The following is a 17,177-nucleotide window of genomic DNA, read 5'->3' as shown; positions in this document are numbered from 1 at the left end:
GAGCAGTTCATTAGTGCATATCAAGTACAGTTGCAAATGTGTTCAGTGTCAATATAGAAAATGATACCAGCCTTAGGGTCTATATGATAGTGCCAACTGAACACATCATTACCACAACTTGATTGGAGACAAACAGACTTATCAAGATTAAATATTTTGACTATCCATTATTGGAAAATTTAACCTTTTGCCAGTCAGCCTTCCAGGGATAGGTGTGCCAGTGATTGATGGCTGTGATATTTTCAGTAATGGCCAACAAGCAAACAAGCCAATTCTAGAAGGTTGTGTTGTGCTCAGTTTATAGAAATACCTGTACACTTTTTCAGCCATGTGAGCAGAACCCTATGGTATGCTGTAAATGTTCCCAGACCCTCAACTGGCCAACAACATGCTAGCTGTGGTGTAATATCATTAGCGAACTGAGGATTTCGTTCTGAGTGCATCTGCATCTATACTGTACAAGTGAGTGGTGAAGGGTTCTTCTGGTACCACTGTATTTTTCTCCCTTTCCTACCCATCTCCTCCTGGGAGATACACTCTTAAAATTTCAACAGGAAATGTCTTCATGATGCACAATGCACCTATTATAACACCTGCCACTATAGTTTGTAGTGTACCTCTGTACAGCTACTCAAGTGCCAATAATCTTACAACATTTGAAGCTTGTCTGTTTATTATTGAGCATTATCTGGGCTAATGTATGGTGTGACTCAAGCACACTAAACTCTCATTTATCTGGCTCTCAGTAGTCCACCGACAACCAGTCTCAAGTCATCGAAGCAGAAATGACACATTCAATAATGAATGCTCATGTGCAACAATGTTGTTGCTCAATTACAATGTTAAACAATATTATACATGTTTGAAATTGTTGCAGTTAAGTATCATTGTTTCTAGAAGGAAACATGTTAACTAGACCTCAAGCAGAAAATTGAAATTAGATATAAGCTGAACGGAGGTTCTTTGCAGAAAGCCAATGCTGCTGAGTACAGTGCTGGACAAGCAACTAGTTATGACCAAACTTCAACAGACAAAGAGATAATCAAAAGCGGACAGGAAAGTTATGAGGAAAGTGATGATGAAAAGGACACATGAAGATATCTCACACTGCTGGTTCTGAATCTGCAGACATCTTCCTGGAGTGCATTATGCAACACTCAGAAACATGCAGTACCAATGTAATGCTGATAAAGCATACTGCCTTCGCTTATCATCTTTGTGATGACTAGAAATTTGGGACATGTTTCATAGTGAGTGATACTGTCACATATGTACTGGTAGACACTCAAGAACTGAGTTTTCTATGAAAATGAATATATCTTTGGATTTAATAAAGTGCAATCACTTTGTGTTTACACTAAATTTAAGACACTGTCAATAATCTGGCATTTCCACTAATCCGGCACCCATATGTGCAAGGAATGGCCAGATTAGCAAGAGTCTATTGTAGTTCTTTGCAGTCTGGAAGTTCACATATCGTTCCCAAGTGCTGGCTGTTCAGTAATATGATATCATAAAAATTAAAGTTTCTGTGACCTCCCGTACTGCCATCATCAGATATCAACACAGTCCGGCTGTATAAAATATGAAAGTACTCCCTTGGGTCATAACGACAAAACTTCATAATATGTCCGTGTGGTTACCACTTCCTCTGATAGGATATAAGCAGGTGTAATGCAATTTTCTATTCCTTGCACAGGTAGGATCCACTGTCTCAACTGTTAAATTTTCTGCAATGTGAGTATGTATTAGTATATAAGGAAGTAAGATTGAGATTTAATGCTCTCCTTGCACAGGTAGGATCCACTGTCTCAACTGTTAAATTTTCTGCAATGTGAGTCTGTATTAGTATAAAAGGAAGTAAGATTGAGATTAAATGCACTGTTGATGGCAAGGTCATCAGTGATGCAGTTGAAACCCAGATTGGGAGGGAGAATGGGGATGGAAACCTGCCATGTGCTTTTAAAAGCAACCATTCTACCAATCAGCTAGCTTTGATTTAGCTAAGTTATTTGTCTGTTGGTTCAAGTATGTAGAATGCCAGGCTTCCTAATTGAACAATGGCATCACCATTTGAAGATTTCTCTGTTAGGTAATAATACAGGGTGTACATAAAGTCCGGGAACACTTTCAGTTATTTATTGCGCAAGAACTAAACATTGTACAGATGTCATACCTATTGCATTTTGAAGAGAAACTCTGAAAGTTTTTTTTTTTTTTTTTTTACAGACATTTGATATGTGAACCATGAGTGACCCGGCAGACGTCAGTATGGTAATTGAATTCTTGCCATACCCGTCCCAGCATGGCATTGTCGACTGTGGCAGTAACTTCCCTTATTCTCTCCCAGAGCTCTGCTACATCACGTGGTAAAGGCGGTATATACACCAGATCTTGAATGCGTCCCTACAGAAAAAAAGTCACACGGAGTGAGATCTGGTGATCGGGGAGGCCATTTCATGAAACAGCTGTCCCCGTTTGTAGCATGGCTGATCCACCGATACAGCAGCCCCATGTTCAGGTACCTATGAACTTCACAATGAAAATGGAGTGGAGCCCCATCCTGCTGAAAGGTAAATGGAGAGTCTGATTGCATTTGAGGCATCAGTCATTGCTGCGACATGTCCATGTGGGAATATTCAGTGACAGTGCTGTCGGCGAAGAAGGATGGCCTGTACAGTTTTCGACATGAGAAGGCACAAAAAAACATTTACCTTTGGGGAATCACGCTCAAATTCAGTGCATTCGTGTGGACTTTGTACCCCAGATTCGACAATTATGCCTGTTCACTTTCCCCTTAGTGTGAAAAGTGGCTTGGTTGCTAAACATTAAACGATCAACAGTGCCATCCTCATCATTCAACTGCTGCAACTGCGAACAAAACTCAAAACTGTTGTCTTTGTCATAAGCATTGAGCTTCTGCATTAGCTCCAAATTGAGTGGTTTCATAGACAGCTTCTGTTGTAGGACTATCCACACTGTCATTGGAGCCATTTTGAGTTCGTGGGATGCACAATGTGCCATTTTCTTTGGACTCCTTATGAGCATCTCTCGTACGCACTCCACATTCACTTCACTCACACTGGGACGTCCGCTTCTCTTTGCCGGGCACAAGGAACCCATCATAATGAATTTGTTGTGCCAATGGTAAATGGCCTTACTTGTTGGTGGCTTCTTACCATACTTGGTTCTAAACATCTGTTGAACAGCTGCTTTTGTCGGTCTCCAACACACAGAAAGCTCGCTCCTCATCTGAACTCTCCATGTTTGCAGTTAGCGCTGACTGTCGTCAAATTACCAAACTACGCTGTGGCGGTATACATGGAAAAAAGACTTTCAAGGTTTCTCTTCAAAATGACATGCGTATGATATCTGTAAAATGTATAATTGAAGGTGTTCCCTGTACAATAAATAGTATGCCCCCTCAAAGTCTTGCATTTTTCATAAATGGCAATGTAGAACAATGTTAGCCTAAGTTGTGAATTGTGCATGTTCCTCTAACACAAAGTTAATGTGCGACTTTAAAATGACTTTTATGTACACATGTATGATCATAATTTAGTGTATTTATCACAATGATTGCAGTCAAAGCAACTTTTATATGTGACCTTTCATGCTTTCCCGACAGAGGTGTTGCAGATACACTTCTTGGGTTTGCCACTGGGTTGTTTTGTACAAATCGCACATTATTTCAACAATGGAACTGCTTAACATCTTCAGGTAGTGGTAGTTGCCGCTGTCACTGCTGCTAGGTGTGGTAGATGATAATCGTGTGACAGTGTTGAAATTCAGCAGGCCAGGAGCGGCCAATTCACGTGCCTGGGACAACGCTTGCAGTTGGAGGAAAGCGGCACTCCTAGTGCCCCCTGCTTTAAGCCGTAGAAAGGCCTTCTGTGCACGTGCTGTGGGCAATGGCTGTGCTGCCAGATGCTCCTGTGGTTAAAAACTGAATTAAATCTCATCAGTGCGTTGCGTCGAGCCATAAATAAAAATTTCTTGTTTTCCCTATTTTGATTTAATGGCAGTGTGCTTGATTCCAGGCAACACTTAATTGAAAATCTGCGTGACTGTTGGTGACACTGTCTGCTGTATGGATGTGTATGGCATCCTTAATAATACAGTCACAGAAAGATCATGGCGGGGATAAAATTTCAGTCTTTTCGTAAAACATATGATGCCCTTTGTTCAGGTAGTGCTCTGCTAGCGCTGATTTATCAGGTTGCCCCAGATGTGTATGACGAATGTTATTCAACGCAACATTCTTGTACTTGTCTGCCCAATATAAGATTTTCCACATTGCGTGGGACCTTAAACATGCCACATTCCCTAAGACCATGGTCATCTTTGACCAAGCACAATAAATTCCTCAGTTTTGCTAGTGGCCAAAAAACACACTTGATGTGCCTTTTTAGGGTTCTTTTTATTCTTGAAGACTTGCCACAAAAGTAGGGCAAGAACCCCGTTGAATGGGTGCCTCCTCGTCTTCATTAACGTCTGTTCTTTGAATTTGCTTTAAACAGAAAGCATGGCATATCTGTCTTATCGGAATTGCCATCCTGTTGGAATAGCATTCTTAGGCCTTGTAGCTCACCAAGTAGACTGTCGGCACCTAAGATTGCAGGTGCTATATGCACCAAAGAGTATAAGACACTATCACATTGTGCAGGGCAATGATAACTTGTGGCCTGCAACTACAGCTCCGTTTGAGTTGATTTGTGATAGACACTACATCCCATTGTACCATCGACATTTCTGCTGACCATGACATGGAGGAATGGTAAAATGCCATCCTTCTCCACTTTCACTGTGAACTATATATTGGAATAGAGCAAGCCACACCAAGAAAGTTTAACACCAGCTCAGCAGAAAGGAAATCTCTGTCAGACTTGAGAGCAGACAAAGACCTTGTAATTTTACCTGCCAACAAGGGGAATGTCAACATCCTTCTCTCATGAGCTGAATACAACAGCAAGGTTGTGGGCTGCTCGATGATCTTGCTTGTTGCGTGCGAACAGACGATTCAAGTGGCAAGATCCAGATCCAGAGAAAAACATTAGATCTTCTCAAGAAGACTTCTATTCCTTCTAAAGTCATTAAGAGACTACACCAACAAGCTGCAGTTTCCCCAAGACTGCAGGGCCTACCCAAGATACGTAAGGATGGGACTCCTCTTCTCCCAATAGTGATCAACGTTGGAGCTCCTATTTATTTTCTGGCCATACATCTTGCTACACTGTTCGGCCTTTCATAGCCAAGTGTGATCACCATATCTGCATAGCCAAGTGTGATCACCATATCTGGAATTTAGAGGACTTCATAGGGCACCCGAAGATGCATATGCTACAACTGTTGAATCTTTTAGTTAGTTTTAACATTGTATATTTATGAAAGTACCTCTATGGGACTCATTAGAGCTTATCAGCAGACAGTTTGAGAAAGGCATTGTGACAGCGTTTAGACATGTGCTTACCTCAACTTATTTCTTATTGAGTGATCTGTATTTTGAAGAAATGTATGGTGTCACCAAGGGAAGTCCTCTGTTTCCCATGGTGGTCAACTATTTAATGGAAGACTTTGAGGAAGAAGCACTGCAGTAGGCAAGTCTCAAACCTTTCAACTTCTGGTGATAAGTAGATGATACATTTGTGGTGTGGCCCCACAGAATAGAGACAGTGCCTGTGTTTCTCTGGCATCTGAACTTGCTCCATCCCAATACGCAGTTGGCAATAGAAGTGGAGAAGGATGGCATTTTACCATTCCTGGATGTCATGGTCAGAAAAAAAGTTGATGGTACCCTGGGACACAGTGTCTACTGCAAATCAACTTACACAGAGCTGTATTTGCAGCTCACAAGTTGTCATCACCTTGCATAACACAACAGTGTCTTACACTCTTTGGCACATAAATTACATGTGGTCTCAGATGAAGACAGTCTACTTGGTGAGCTACAATACCTAAGAACAGTATTACAACTGAATGGCTATTCTGATAGACAGATACACCATGCATTCCATTCTAAGCAAATTCAAAGCACAGATGTAAATGAATATGTGGAGGCACCCATTGGAACAGAGTTCTTCCCTATTTTGGTGGCACAGCTTCAAGAATAGAAAAAAGGCATGACATCAAGTGTGTTTTTCGGCCACCAGCAAAATAGAGGAATTTAGTGTGCTCGGTCAAACATGACTGGGGCCTTACTGAATGTGGCGTCTGTAGACAGATATGTGCAAGAATGTGGCATCGAATACCATCGTCATACATGCCTGGGGCAACCTGATAAATCATCGGCAGCATTGCCCAAACACAGGGCATCATATGTTTTACGAAAAGACTGAAATTTTATCCCCACCATGATATTTCTGCGACTGTGTTGCTAAGGATGCCATACCTATCTGTATGGCAGACAGTGTTACCAACAATGAGGCAGATTTTCAAGTAAGAGCCACCTGGAAGCCATTAAATCAAAACAGGGAAAACAAGAACTTTTGATTTATGGCTCAATGCAACGCACTGCTGAGATTTAATTCAGCTTTTAACCACAGGAGTGTCTGGTAGCACAGTCATTGCCTACAGTGCATGTGCAGAAGGCCTTTCTGCGGCTCCCAGCCTGATAAATTTGGACGCCCTGTGTGATTATCATCAGTTGTGCCTTGCGGCAGTGACAGCAGCAACTGTCACCACCTGAAGATGTCAAGCAGTTGCACTGATAAAATATTGCGTGACTTATGCAATATGATCCAGCGGCAAAACCCGAGAAGTGCATCTTTTACATATTTTCATAAAAGTGAAAAATTATCAGTAGTAAAAGAGGAGAAGCCAAATAAGGAAGGCACAGAGAAACAGAAGATTTTTATGTAGTATAAACATTGTTTGGGGGCTACATACTTTCAAATTATATTCCTATTAAGTGTACTTGAGTTATTCTTCACACTTAGAGCTCTAAATTTATTTAAACTAGAATGCAGTGATAAAGCCTGAAAATGAACACTGAATTTCTTTCCATAATCCACAGTTCTCCTAACTAATTAATCTATATTGGGAATTTGCTGACTGCACAAAAGTCCTTATCTCCATGAATTCCTTTAGATAGGATTTTATGCATATTAGTTTGAGGGCTCCTATAGAAATATTACAGCGAGAAAATAGGCGGAGCCTGCCACTTTTTAGTGTTTTTGATGACTTTTGTGCTTACAATTAGTTTTAGGATCAAGCCAATCTTCAGAGGGGAACATACATTGCCCGTGAAAATTAGTTTTTTCATAAATGGAATATGTTGTTCCAGCAAAATAACACATAAGTCCGTACATACATTTATCTTAGAAACAGACAGATAAATTATTTATTAGATAATATTATGACTACTTACTGTCTTAAACATATTGATACAAAAGTTGAGATGTATATAATTTCAAACCTGAAGTCGTTAAAACAGTGCTTTCATAGATGGTGTTCTCCTAGTTTTTGTGCCTTGTATTAGATACATCTGGTGTGCAGGAAGTTTCAGGAATTGCTAAGCAAACCAAGAACTTGGCTTCACCATCTGTACTGCCCTTTAATGGAAACTGTATTTTGGTAAAGGCCTATACGATTCACATGCATTATTGTAAATCAGCATCATCTGCCACTTAGCACACTCTTCAGGGTAAAGATCTTCTCAAAACTTTCCCATGTGTTATGATCTTCAACTATACACATCCATGTAGCTGCAGCATGTTTTCTAATGTCATGTACCCACCTTCCATTAGTCTCCATCTATTCCAGTCTCTTGAAAGCCAGCAAAGAACTTGTTTGGTTCATCTACCATCCATTCACTTGGCTACCCATTTAACACTGTCACCTGAACCATTTGTTTGTTTTCCTATCTCTTCTGGTAAGTCTCAATGTGCAAGTCTTCTATTCTCACTTACCATTACAAAAGTTTTAGAATGTTTTTTACATTAAAAGTACATGTCTCACTACCATAAATTAAAACTGGCAATAAAACTGTATGCAAAGGAAAGCTTAGACAAATTATTAGAATCATTTTTTCCAAAAACTCTTGTTAGGACCCGTTTGTTATCCGTATTAGTAAGATTATTATTGCAGTATTGTATTTCATTCATTATATTTCATAGTTCAAATGAATAATTATGAGTATTTGCAATATCCTTAAGTACAGAGTCTTTTCAGATGATGAGATAAAAGAAATTATTCATGTAGTGAAGGGAGACAAAAATTTAATAGTCATGGGTGACTGGAATTCGTCAGTAGGAAAAGGGAGAGAAGGAAACATAGTGGGTGAATATGGATTGGGGGAGAGAAATGAAAGAGGAAGCCATCTGGTAGAATTTTGCACAGAGCATAACTTAATCATAGCTAACACTTGGTTCAAGAATCATAAAAGAAGGTTATATACATGGAAGAATCCTGGAGATACTAGAAGGTATAAGATAGATTATATAATGGTAAGACAGAGATTTAGGAACCAGGTTTTAAATTGTAGGACATTTCCAGGGGCAGATGTGGACTCTGACCACAATCTATTGGTTATGAACTGTAGATTAAAACTGAAGAAACTGCAAAAAGGTGGGAATTTAAGGAGATGGGACCTGGATAAACTGAAAGAACCAGAGGTTGTACAGAGTTTCAGGGAGAGCATAAGGGAACAATAGACAAGAATGGGGGAGGGGGGGGGGGAAGAAATACAGTAGAAGAAGAATGGGTAGCTATGAGGGATGAAGTAGTGAAGGTAGCAGAGAATCAAGTAGGTAAAAAGACGAGGGCTAGTAGAAACCCTTGGGTAAGAGAAGAAATATTGAATTTAATTGATGAAAGGAGAAAATATAAAAATGCAGTAAATGAAGCAGGCAAAAGGGAATACAAACGTCTCAAAAATGAGATTCACAGGAAGTGCAAAATGGCTAAGCAGGGATGGCTAGAGGTCAAATGTAAGGATGTAGAGGCTTATCTCACTAGGGGTAAGATAGATACTGCCTACAGGAAAATTAAAGAGACCTTTGGAGAAAGGAGAACCACTTGCATGAATATCAAGAGCTTTGATGGAAACCCAGTTCTAAGCAAAGAAGGGAAAGCAGAAAGGTGGAAGGAGTATATAGAGGGTCTATACAAGGGCGATGTACTTGAGGACAATATTATGGAAATGGGAGATATCATACTGCGTGAAGAGTTTGACAGAGCACTGAAAGACCTGAGTCGAAACAAGGCTCCGGGAGTAGACAACATTCCATTGGAACTACTGACGGCCTTGGGAGAGCCAGTCCTGACAAAACTCTGGTGAGCAAGATGTATGAGACAGGCGAAATACCCTCAGACTTCAAGAAGAATATAATAATTCCAATCTCAAAGAAATCAGGTGTTGACAGATGTGAAAATTACCGAACTATCAGTTTAATAAGTCACAGCTGCAAAATACTAACGCGAATTCTTTACAGACGAATGGAAAAACTGGTAGAAGCCAACCTCGGCGAAGATAGAGAAAGCTTTTGACAATGTTGACTGGAATACTCTCTTTCAAATTGTAAAGGTGGCAGGGGTAAAATACAGGGAGCGAAAGGCTATTTACAATTTGTACAGAAACCAGATGGCAGTTATAAGAGTTGAGGGGCATGAAAGGGAAGCAGCGGTTGGGAAGGGAGTGAGACAGGGTTGTAGCCTGTCCCCGATGTTATTCAATCTGTATATTGAACAAGCAGTAAAGGAAACAAAAGAAAAATCGGAGTAGGTATTAAAGTCCATGGAGAAGAAATAAAAACGTTGAGGTTCACCGATGACATTGTAATTCTGTCAGAGACAGCAAAGGTCTTGGAAGAGCAGTTGAACGGAATGGACAGTGTCTTGAAAGGAGGATATAAGATGAACATCAACAAAAGCAAAACGAGGATAATGGAATATAGTCGAATTAAGTCGGGTGATGCTGAGGGAATTAGATTAGGAAATGAGACAATTAAAGTAGTAAAGGCGTTTTGCTATTTGGGGAGCAAAATAACTGATGATGGTGAAGGTAGAGAGGATATAAAATGTAGACTGGCAATGGCAAGAAAAGCTTTTCTGAAGAAGAGAAATTTGTTAACATCGAGTCTAGATTTAAATGTCAGGAAGTCATTTCTGAAAGTATTTGTATGGAGTGTAGCCATGTATGGAGTGAAACATGGACGATAAATAGTTTGGACAAGAAGAGAATAGAAGCTTTCGAAATGTGGTGCTACAGAAGAATGCTGAAGATTAGGTGGGTAGATCACATAACTAATGAGGAGGTATTGAATAGAATTGGGGAGAAGAGGAGTTTGTGGCACAACTTGACTAGAAGAAGGGATAGGTCGGTAGGACATGTTCTGAGGCATCAAGGGATCACAAATTTAGCATTGGAGGGCACCGTGGAGGGTAAAAATCATAGAGGGAGACCAAGAGATGAATACACTAAGCAGATTCAGAAGGATGTAGGTTGCAGTAAGTACTGGGAGATGAAGAGGCTTGCACAGGATAGAGTAGCATCAAACCAGTCTCAGGACTGAAGACAACAACAACACAGAGTCTTTTACGATCAAAAGCAACTATTAAGTGCTTAGTAAAACAAAATGACTTACACAGACAGCTTCAGTAGAGATGTATCACGTTATTGAATTGTGGCTCTCATGTGTATTTGTACTTACAAATGCCTTGATTTTATAATTTGTAGCTTTAAATGCTCTGCAGTTCATTGTTACAATTTTTAAAAAATCTATCATTACACTACTTATATTTACAGGAGCTTGGTTGACACTGTTTACGCCCTTAAAGATCAGGTGAAAGATCTTCAGGCTGATATTGCTAGAATTTCGGCAAGACTTGAAGAGGAATCCAAAGCTAGGGCTACCTTTCAAAAATTAGTATGTTCCAACTTGCTGTCTGCTGGTTTGAAGTGGGAAGAAAGCTGACTTTTTCTTACTTAATGGACTTCATGCAGAGATATGCAGTTTGTGTTTATGTGTGCAAATTTTTATGAATGAATACCCAGTGATTTGTATTTTGTATTATCATTTTCAATAAACAAGACTATAAAAAGAGAGACTAAGAGTTTGTTTGTAAGCATTGTCATTCTGAAATTCTGTATGTGCAATGTCAGCATTTGTAGCTTATTTATTACAGACAACATCGTAACTACTCGCAATTTCATTTTTGTCAACAATTAAAAGAACTTTCAATTCGTATATTGGAGAAGCTCATGTGACACTACATATAAGGCTTAGTAAAATGTCCCTCCCATTGGTACAGTAAATTTAAATTATGTCATACAAAATACCATTTAGGCTTCAACCAAGTTATTGTGCCCAACTGTGGTGCAAAATTATTTACCTTTATGCCTTAACTACAAATGTGGCTGCTCAATAATTTCTTCTGAAATGTAATTAATTCAGTTTGGGTACAAAACCCTTATCCAATGTAAAAAGAAACAATACGTTTCAAAAACTTTTTTTGTAATTCCTCTTGCAGGGTTGGTTGTAGATTATCCAGAACATTTCAGTAATAGTGGCCATTCATTGTGGACCTTTGCTGAATAAAACTGACATAAATGTAGTGAGGTTATTCCCCTGTTTCAAAGATAAAAACTTTAATCACTTTTGTACTAGACTTCCTTCAAGTAACAGACAGATTCTACTGAAAGCTGCTTGTGGTGTAGCAGCTGCATATAAATTGCAATAGTTTAAAATAAAAATGCCTTTTCTATACTTTTAAACTGATGCAACTGATTCCACTACATTGGTTGTCATTTGATTTCTGTGTTGTGAGGGTGCTCTATGTTTCATCAGTTTCAGAACTCGAATTACTCACGTATAAAAGAGACAACATTACATATGATGTAAACATATGGTGCAGTGGTAAGATACTGGACATGCAGTTGGTGGTTCAAATCCTCATCCAGATTTAGGTTTTCATGTGGACGCCCTGTTACGGGGAAATCGAATGGTCTATTTACTCTTCCTTTATTTCCTTCTTGTTCATCAGTCTTCTTACTTGTTTGATTTGTGTCACCAAGATTTCTTCTCCAGTACCTGTATCCTCATCTCAGAAAAGTAACTTAGTTTTTGTTTTCATTAAAATAATGAAATTATAAGATGTAAGCAATATGCAAAATTATGGGAAGGTAATACTCACTTGTAGCTCATAGATGTGACACACACAGTGACATCCATTAAATGCCTATTCACATAAGCTAATTTCTTCCCTGCCTGCAGAATGTCGGTAGAAGAATTTAGTTTAGTTTCTATTAGCAGATTTGTATTTTACAAATACAAAACAAACTCACTTTAAAGGAACATAGTTCCCATCAAGCAAAGAAAGAAAGAAATTAAGTAACTGCAAAATTCATAAAAGCTATAGCAAATTTAATGCTTCTTTAACTGTAATATTGGTATTAACAACAAGAGTAATAATATATAGCATTAAATCGATGAGTTTTATCATACTGTCTCTGGAACAGGTGAATTTTTATAATTCTTTTTTATTTTTACCACTAACATGATCACGTGTCCATGACTCGACAGTATCACGGATTTTACTAATATCTGCAGGATATGTTCTGCAGCAGCCTCCTATATACTGAACACCCAAATCAAGCCATTCGTGGACATAGGATTCAATGGGTTTGCAGCTGTCTCCAGAATGCCACCTGTAGTACAAGAGCATAACTTAACACACTACAAAATCTTAAGCACAAGTGAAAAAGTAATGTTACATAAACTAAACTATATACTAAAACAAAAAGGAGTCAAGGGGAAGGGGAGATGTTAAAATGTTAGGTAGCAGACAAATGACAACAGAATTTAGGGCTTTGTACACCTTTGTACTTAGCTGAGATGTCCTTGTCATAACCTAAGAACACAAAGAAGTTAAAAGTGACTATATGCCAAGCCCAATCGATGGAAGGAAAAAGAGCTAAAAATAAAGACTTCCCCTTGGAGAAAGGTCCACAAAATACACAGTAGAGACATCAGAAGTCCCTAACCAAAGATTAAATGTCATTCGCCATATTGCAATGATGGATCAAAAGTAAAATGTGATTGACAGCCCATGTGTCATTCGCTAAAAATGGCTGATAAGTCATATGACAAACATACACTCAAACATCAGTGGTTAAAAAAAAGAGCAGTGGGTCAGAAAATGATGAACTGTGGAAGGTTGGTGATAATGAGCACAAAGTGGTGGGGAATTGCCACATAACAAACAGCCATGGTTAAAAAGACAGTGTCCAATACACAACATAGCTAAAATTATCTTCTCATGACTAGAGGGCCGAGAAGAGGTTGGCCAAGCCATTGGGAGAGGTTTAATTTCTCTGAGCTTGTTCCCGTGAAGGCAAGACCAGTGGTGATGCCAAAGTGACACCGTCCCGCAGACAGCCGGCAACTTGGAGATCACCCGAAGGAATTGAAGAGCTAGCAGGCTGAGGTAGGAGGACTGCAGCCTTGGCAGCAGTGTCATTTCTTAACATACCAATGTGACCAGGAACCCACATGAACAGCACAGTGGCTCCTGCTACAGTCAACAAGTGTAACCTTTCTTGGACCTGTTCTACTAAGGAATGGACTGTGTACCAGCACACAGAGGCTCTGAAGGGCACTGAGAGAATTGGAGAAAATGACAATTAAAAAGCCTTTGTCATTGGGTGTACGGGGTGGCCTGATATAGGACAAAGAGCTCTGCTGTAAAAATCGAGCAGTGTTCTGGAAGCTGACACCAAAAACAACCAGTGCCAATGACGAAGGCACACCCTACAATGTGGTCAATCATAGCGGTAGGAACCTCGTGTACACTGATGGCTCTAAGTTGCATGCGAAGGTCAAGAAACTTACATTAATAGATTGAATCCAGAGTAGTGTCCTTCGGAAGTGAATGAAATTCAAGATGAACATGGACTGCCACACAAAGCGAAGGTTAGGAATGTGGCAGGGTGCATGAAGTTAAGCAACCAGAGTGGCAGCCAAAAGCAAGCTTTGGGAGAGCAGAAATGATGGGCACGCCCATACCGGCAGTCAAGGGAGTTATCGGAAAATGTGGTATAGAATGGGTGGCTGGGAACGGAAGACAAATGGCATCCTTATCCACTGAGGAGGTCATCATGCCAGTACAAAAGTGGTAGTTTGGCAGCTTCTGCATAGAGATGTGACTGCTCCAGTGTTAAGACAGATGAGGTTGAGTTGATTGAGAAAGCCAGCGACAAGCGAACTTCTCGGACAGGTTCCCAAAGAGCCCCAAAGCGGATCATGGGCATTAAAGTCATTGAGCAGCAAAACGGGGTGAGGGAGTGACCAATAAGCTGGAGTAGGTCTGCCCTGGTGACAGCAAATTACAGAGGGATGTAATGTTACAAATGGTGAAAGGAGGAAGGAAAATGTTGACTGCAACAGCTTGCAGCTGGATGTTCAAGGAGATGGTTTGGCTATGAATGCCAAACCAAATAAGCAGCACGACTCCCCCATGAGATGGAATGCGTTTTGTTTGGGGGGGGAGGGGGGGGAGTAAAAGCATACCAGAAGGAACGCGAGAGGTCAAAGTTGTCACAAGGGCATAATTTCATTGGAGGCAGAAAACAAGTGGATGTTATGATCCCAAGAGCAACCTTAATTCCTCCTGGTTGGATCTAATGCCATGAATGTTCACTGGAGAAGAGTCATAACACGGAATAGTGAGGAGGGCACAAACAAAGGGAACTCAACAAAGACTTGTACAGGGTGCAGAGGCTGGAAAATCCTGTTCCATGAAATCTATGGAGGTATCAGCATTCTGCCTGGGTCAGCCTGCAGATTCCAGGGCAAAAAAACAGCAGGCAGTGGGTGCTGGCAAAATGGAAGATGGCCAGTTGACTGTCATGCTGCGACACCATTAAAGAGGAACTCCAGGTCAGGGAAGTAGAAGAACATTTGCCTTTGTTTGATTTTTTTAGAACGTTTATGGTTGGCAGACAAAGACGCAACTGTTTGTTGGCTGGAGAGACATAAAAAGTCTTTGCAGGAGAGTTCTTTTTGTCCTGCCAGTTGTGTAGCAGCTGATTTTGCCACTGGAGGTGAAGATTTGGTGGCTTGTTGCACAGCTATAGGAGAAGGAGCTGGGAATGTCATCATGATACTGTGTGATGTCGCAATTATAGTCCTGAATTGGAGGTTGCTAGTCAGCATAGCCATGTCCTTCGTGGATTAAGGTGTAGCAAGAATGATACTATAAGTGCTAGATAGTAAAATGCAGGGCTTTTGACTAGCCAACAACTTGAGAGTAGCAGGGTAGGGAACATTTTCCTTCACCTGGATCTGCTGAATGACCCGTTCATCGAGATGCATGGGACACTTGTGGTACGACGTGACATGGTCACCCTTATAATTGATACAGTGGGGAGGAGGAGGCTGGCAATTGCCCTTGTGAGCATTTCTACCACAAGTAACACATTTGGCCGTGTTTTGACAGGACATGCGAATGTGGTTATAATGCTGACACTATTAGCAATGCATCGGTTTTGGAATGCACAATCAGACCGTGATGACATCATAGCTTGCCTTAATCTTCGATGGAAGCACTACTCGATCAGGTGTTAAGAAAAGAGTGTGTGTAGGCAGTAAGTATGCATCAACCTCCTTCATTACCCAATGGACCACAGTGAAACCCTGATCAGATAGATAACATTGGATTTCCCCCTCAGTCTCATTATCAAGCAACTGAGTGTAAATAACACCACGCAAAGAATTCAGTGTATGATGGGTCTTCACATGAACATGATATCTGTGAGCAGTTGTGCTTGAAAAGCACAATTGGTTTCCTGAATCAAAGTCCCATTATGTAAGTGAGAGCAGGACTTCACAGAGCCTGCAATTGCAACAAAAGCTTTCTCAATTATAAACGGATTAAATGACCTCCTTCAGTATGCGACACCATGAGGAACCGAGTTGCAGTTGGGAGAGTCATTGAATTTTTAGCCTCATTCCACATACAGTTATTTGACATTGACCGAGATGAAGATAACTAGCTCATTGCAAAAAAATCGCCCATGATTTCTAGCATCTCTGATGGTGCGCTCCTTCCAGCTGTCTTAGGTGACTCTTCACACAACAGGTCTGATCTCCAGAAACTCCAGACAGAGGGACCAATTGGCAACTGGGAAGGTAACAGCTTAGGCAGTCACCCTTCCCTGTGCCTGACCAGTACCAGTGGCACGTGCAAACCCTACCTGTCTACCCAGGCCTAGGAATTACATGTTAGTCAGTCACCTGAACGCATCAAACGCATGGTCTGGCCTTCAGGAGCACGTAGTGTGAAGAATAAACAGAGAGAGACCTCAAATCCCAAAGTGGAGCAAGGTGAAGAGACAGAGAATGAAGGAAGAAGGAAAAACAGACAAAGGATGGCTCTGATGCCGGCTTATTGCAACTTCTGAATACATTTGGGAAAATACTGAGGACATGTTCCCCAAGTGATGTTTTTTTGTTAATGAAGGAACAACCAAACTATGTCAGAAATCGCTAATTCTGACAACTTAAGGCTATATGGAATGTAGTGAACTGAGAGACAGGTCATCCAGTAACAGAAGAGGATAACATCACTACTGAATTGTGTGGAAGGGCTAAGAAAGATCAGTCCGAAGTTACGTGATCATTTCCTAAACATAACAGAAAATATAGGCACAAACAGTTCAATGAAAAAATCACAGCAGCATGTTGAAGACACAGCATATAAAAATCAATCATATCAATGTATCACCAACTTCTTCTTCTGAAAGTAAGAAAATTATATATTCCCTCATAAATAAAAGCTCATCTGGTTTTGATGGTGTTTCCAATAGAGTATGAAACATGTTGTTGTTGTGGTCTTCAGTCCTGAGACTGGTTTGATGCAGCTCTCCATGCTACTCTATCCTGTACAAGCTTCTTCATCTCCCAGTACCTATTGGAGCCTACATCCTTCTGAATCTGCTTAGTGTTTTCATCTCTTGGTCTCCCTCTATGATTTTTACCCTCCACGCTGCCCTCCAATACTAAATTGGTGATCCCTCGATGTCTCAGAACATGTCCTACCAACCGATCCCTTCTTCTAGTCAAGTTGTGCCACAAGCTCCTCTTCTCCCCAGTTCTATTCAACACCTCCTCATTAGTTATGTGATCAACCCATCTAATCGTCAGTATTGTTCAGTAGCACCACATTTCGAAAGCTTCTAT

General features: G+C 40.4%; 2 protein-coding genes across 17 annotated transcripts in view; one reads left to right on the top strand and one right to left on the bottom strand.

Moving 5' to 3' along the window:
• The window catches only part of LOC124592385 (rho guanine nucleotide exchange factor 7), a 126,887-nt gene extending 115,841 nt beyond the window's left edge, over positions 1-11,046 (top strand). For all 6 annotated transcript variants that reach the window (XM_047131833.1, XM_047131832.1, XM_047131827.1 and 3 more), the window contains one exon: positions 10,745-11,046. In XM_047131833.1, coding sequence (XP_046987789.1) covers positions 10,745-10,913 — 169 coding nt within the window. In that variant the 3' untranslated portion in view covers positions 10,914-11,046. The remainder of the gene's footprint in view (positions 1-10,744) is intronic.
• A 1,295-nt stretch (positions 11,047-12,341) lies between these two features.
• Positions 12,342-17,177, bottom strand: part of LOC124595222 (homocysteine S-methyltransferase 1-like) — a 147,934-nt gene continuing 143,098 nt past the window's right edge. For 10 of the 11 annotated variants that reach the window (XM_047133874.1, XM_047133869.1, XM_047133867.1 and 7 more), the window contains one exon: positions 12,342-12,646. In XM_047133874.1, the coding sequence (XP_046989830.1) occupies positions 12,466-12,646 (181 nt within the window). In that variant the 3' untranslated portion in view covers positions 12,342-12,465. The remainder of the gene's footprint in view (positions 12,647-17,177) is intronic. The other variant, XM_047133877.1, reaches the window with a different exon arrangement.

Source organism: Schistocerca americana, chromosome 2, assembly GCF_021461395.2.
Source record: "Schistocerca americana isolate TAMUIC-IGC-003095 chromosome 2, iqSchAmer2.1, whole genome shotgun sequence".
Lineage (NCBI taxonomy): Eukaryota > Metazoa > Arthropoda > Insecta > Orthoptera > Acrididae > Schistocerca > Schistocerca americana.
The sequence above is the reverse complement of the archived record's forward strand: the minus strand, read 5'-3'. Positions and strand labels throughout refer to the sequence as shown.